This window comes from Athene cunicularia, assembly GCF_003259725.1.
Source record: "Athene cunicularia isolate RWA chromosome 13 unlocalized genomic scaffold, athCun1 chr13_part1, whole genome shotgun sequence".
NCBI classification, from domain to species: domain Eukaryota; kingdom Metazoa; phylum Chordata; class Aves; order Strigiformes; family Strigidae; genus Athene; species Athene cunicularia.
The window spans coordinates 6,872,617-6,875,573 of NW_020799117.1; the positions used below are offsets into that span (position 1 = coordinate 6,872,617).

At 56.0% G+C, this 2,957-nt stretch overlaps 2 protein-coding genes across 3 annotated transcripts in view; one reads left to right on the forward strand and one right to left on the reverse strand.

The window, feature by feature from the left end:
- ATOX1 (antioxidant 1 copper chaperone) overlaps positions 1 to 289 on the reverse strand; it is a 4,936-nt gene extending 4,647 nt beyond the window's left edge. For both annotated transcript variants that reach the window (XM_026858046.1, XM_026858045.1), the window contains exon 1: positions 158 to 289. In XM_026858046.1, the coding sequence (XP_026713847.1) occupies positions 158 to 274 (117 nt within the window). In that variant the 5' untranslated portion in view covers positions 275 to 289. The remainder of the gene's footprint in view (positions 1 to 157) is intronic.
- Positions 290 to 666: 377 nt separating this feature from the next.
- Positions 667 to 2,957, forward strand: part of G3BP1 (G3BP stress granule assembly factor 1) — a 24,608-nt gene continuing 22,317 nt past the window's right edge. Inside the window, exon 1 of the mRNA XM_026858044.1 lies at positions 667 to 686. The gene's annotated coding sequence lies outside the window, so the exon portion shown is untranslated. The remainder of the gene's footprint in view (positions 687 to 2,957) is intronic.

A 2,957-nucleotide genomic window follows, 5' to 3' on the forward strand; every position in this document is an offset into this window, starting at 1 on the left:
AGCGGGGCTCGCCCCCTCCCGCACAGCGGGGCAGGCACCGCCCGGCCTCCCCGGCCCCTCTCGGTAACCTCGGACGGGCAGAACCGTTCCGGCCGCCTTCATCTCTGACCCCGGAGCTCCACCGTCGTCGGGGTGTCACAAGGTTTTGCAAAGTCACCGGTGGGCCAGGAACGGGGATCAGCTGCAGAGAGGGCAGCGAGGTCGGAGACAGCTGCACAGAGACGGTTCCAGCACAGCAGGAGTTGGAGCTGGCGGCCTCCGTTTGCACCGACATGAACTGGCTCAGGCTGTGGGATGCAGGAGTTCGGACACTCTTTGGCCCGTTCTTAACACTGACCAAATCGGTTTTAGTAGCCTTTTGGGCACAGCGATTTAATTCTTACAAGTATTCATTGCTGAAACGCAGCTCCACTTCTCACGGTTATGTTTCTCTTCCCATTTTTCTGCGCCCCTTGTGAGGAGATGCACTGGGGCTGCGGCTGGACCGGTGATGCCGTCCAGGTTAGGATGAAGCCCCAGGTGGAAGTACGGCTGAAGTTATTGGAAGGCACGAGATGGCAGAAAGGGTTAAGGAGAAAGTGGTGGAGAAAGTTTGGACTCGGTGTGGATCCCTAACAGCTGCTGGCACCCTGCCCGGTGTTCTGGCTGCTTTATGGGCCAAGAGACAAAGCGGCTGCGGGAGGAAGGTGGGAAGAGTCATAAAGATGGGGCAGGAGGTACGAGGGTTGGCAGGGCTGCTTCAGAAAGCTTGTTCCTCTCTGTCTTTTGAGGTTATGAGATTTACTCACTTAGGAGAGCTCTGGTAGACTGGACTATTGAATGAGGGAGGTTTGGGGGGGGTGGGTCTGCTTCAGAAGAGGTTGAGAGAAAGGATGCTGGTCCCTGAGGATGTTTGTTGTTTGGGTTTTTTTTTTTTTCCCCCTGGGTATTTGTCCCTTTGAAGGAGAGTGGGTCCTTTTCTTAAAAACTTGAGTCAAGGTGGAGGAGGCTGTGGTGGGGGCTGGGAGCAGCTCAGATGCTTTGGCAGGCTGTGGGTAACCAGAAAAGGATACAGTGCAGTACGTCAGGGCTGAGAAGAACTGGCAGAGCTGCGTGGGGGGCAACACTTCCTGACCACGTGCTGGGCTTCAGCATCTTCCTGTTAACAAGCTGCTGCAGAAAGAATAACTGAGGTGGTTTTGGTTATTTGCTACCACACCAACTGGAGCTGCATCCTGGGATGTCAGCTGGCCTTGGCTAACCCTTCCCCTCACATGGAGCTGATGCTGAACAGCTGAGCCCCTGAAGATTGAGCTGAAGATGATGTGAATGCCTTTTCTAGCAAGTTTCCGTTGTATGGAGGGAGCGAGGGAATTCATTTTAATATGCATAGGACCCTGTTGTTGTACTGACCTTTTTATAAAAGAGGAAATATCTGTCCCCTATTGCTCTAGGAGAGATGTCAAAGATCCCCCCCGGCAGAGTTTATTTCGGACGGCTGTTGTGCTGGGTCACTGGTCTCATGTTAAACTTGGTAAAGTCCGTGCTACTGATTTATGAACTGGCAGATTGCAATGTGGCTTAGTCTATAAATAGCCAGGGTGTGTGTGGGGGAAGGATATTAATGCTGAGCATGGCCCCATGCCAGTCCACTGACTGTATCTCTAGCTGCAAGACATAGCAGGGAGGGTTTTAGGCAGCTTTTAGGGACATGGTGGTGGGGAAGAATATACTTTTACATGGTGAAATATATCTCTGACTGCTTCATGTCATAGGTACGTTTGGGATGGGATGTGACACAAACAAGTGGAAAACTATGGCCTGCTGGGAGCTGGCTGGTTCAGGCCAACTGTCTGCTCCCTCACCCTCCTGCTCTCCTCAGCCTCCCTGGACCAGCAGCTGCTGGGGGTGAGGATCTGTGAGCTTCGAGGCTTTTCTCCTCTGCATGACTACTTGGGCCTTGCGAGGTGGATTAGAAAAGGTCCTTGCTTGGCTTATCTTTCCTTTGGGGCAGACAATCCATCTCTGCTTTGCTCAGAAGTTGTGAAGGAAGAGCAGCCTGGAGATGTTGACCACAGCCTTCTGCCTGTTTCTGGTGCAGTGCTGCACGGGAGCCCTTTAGCGTGAAAAGCTCCTTTTATCCACCCCCACTGGTGTTTTTTCTCAGGTGAGAGGGTCAGTTGTGCTGGGACCATGGATGCCCTGGCCTCAGGCTGGGTGAGCACCTGTGGTGCAGAGGAGGCTGCAGCAGCTGGAGGTGACGCAGCTATCAGAGGGGCAGGCCACGGCCTGTTCACTGTTCTGGGTTGCAGCCCTTCCCTGGATGGGGCTGGGGAAAGCACACAGCGCCACAGTCCCCCAACACGCCCCGCCGCCATGTTGGGCGCCGTCCCCTTCCTCCAGCAGGGGGTGGTGCCGGGCGCGGAACACCGCCCCTCGTGGCGGGCTGCCTGTCCCTTTAAGAACGCCGGAGGTGGCCTGTCCGTCAGGGCCCGCTGCGCTCTCCTATTGGCTGCCGCGCTCTGTGCCGCACAGAAGGGACCGCCCTGATCTATAACGGGGTTTACCAGCACCTTCTCAAGGGCGCTGCTCTGCGGTTCAACCATACTACGGCGTCAGGCTTGCCCCGCCTTTCGCGCCTGGCAGCGCGGGTAGCGTCGCCCTATTGGCTAACGGGGAAATCCATTAGGTCTCGTCCCACCCCGACAGCGGGAGTGCCATCGCCTATTGATTCTGCTAGGTGTCGGTCACTCTTGCTGCTCCGCGGAGCCAGGCTGTATGGTTGGTAGGCTGAGCTGACTCTCAGCTGTTCTCCCGCCTCTTTTCCTTCTGTGAGCCAATTAACATCCGAGCGAAGGCGACCGCCGTTCTCTGATTGGCTGATCCGCCTACCGTTGGGGTAGGCTGCGCGCCGGATATATCTAGCCGGCGGCAGAGCACGCCGTTGCGTGAGGTGTTTCTCGTCCGCCGGGCAGGCC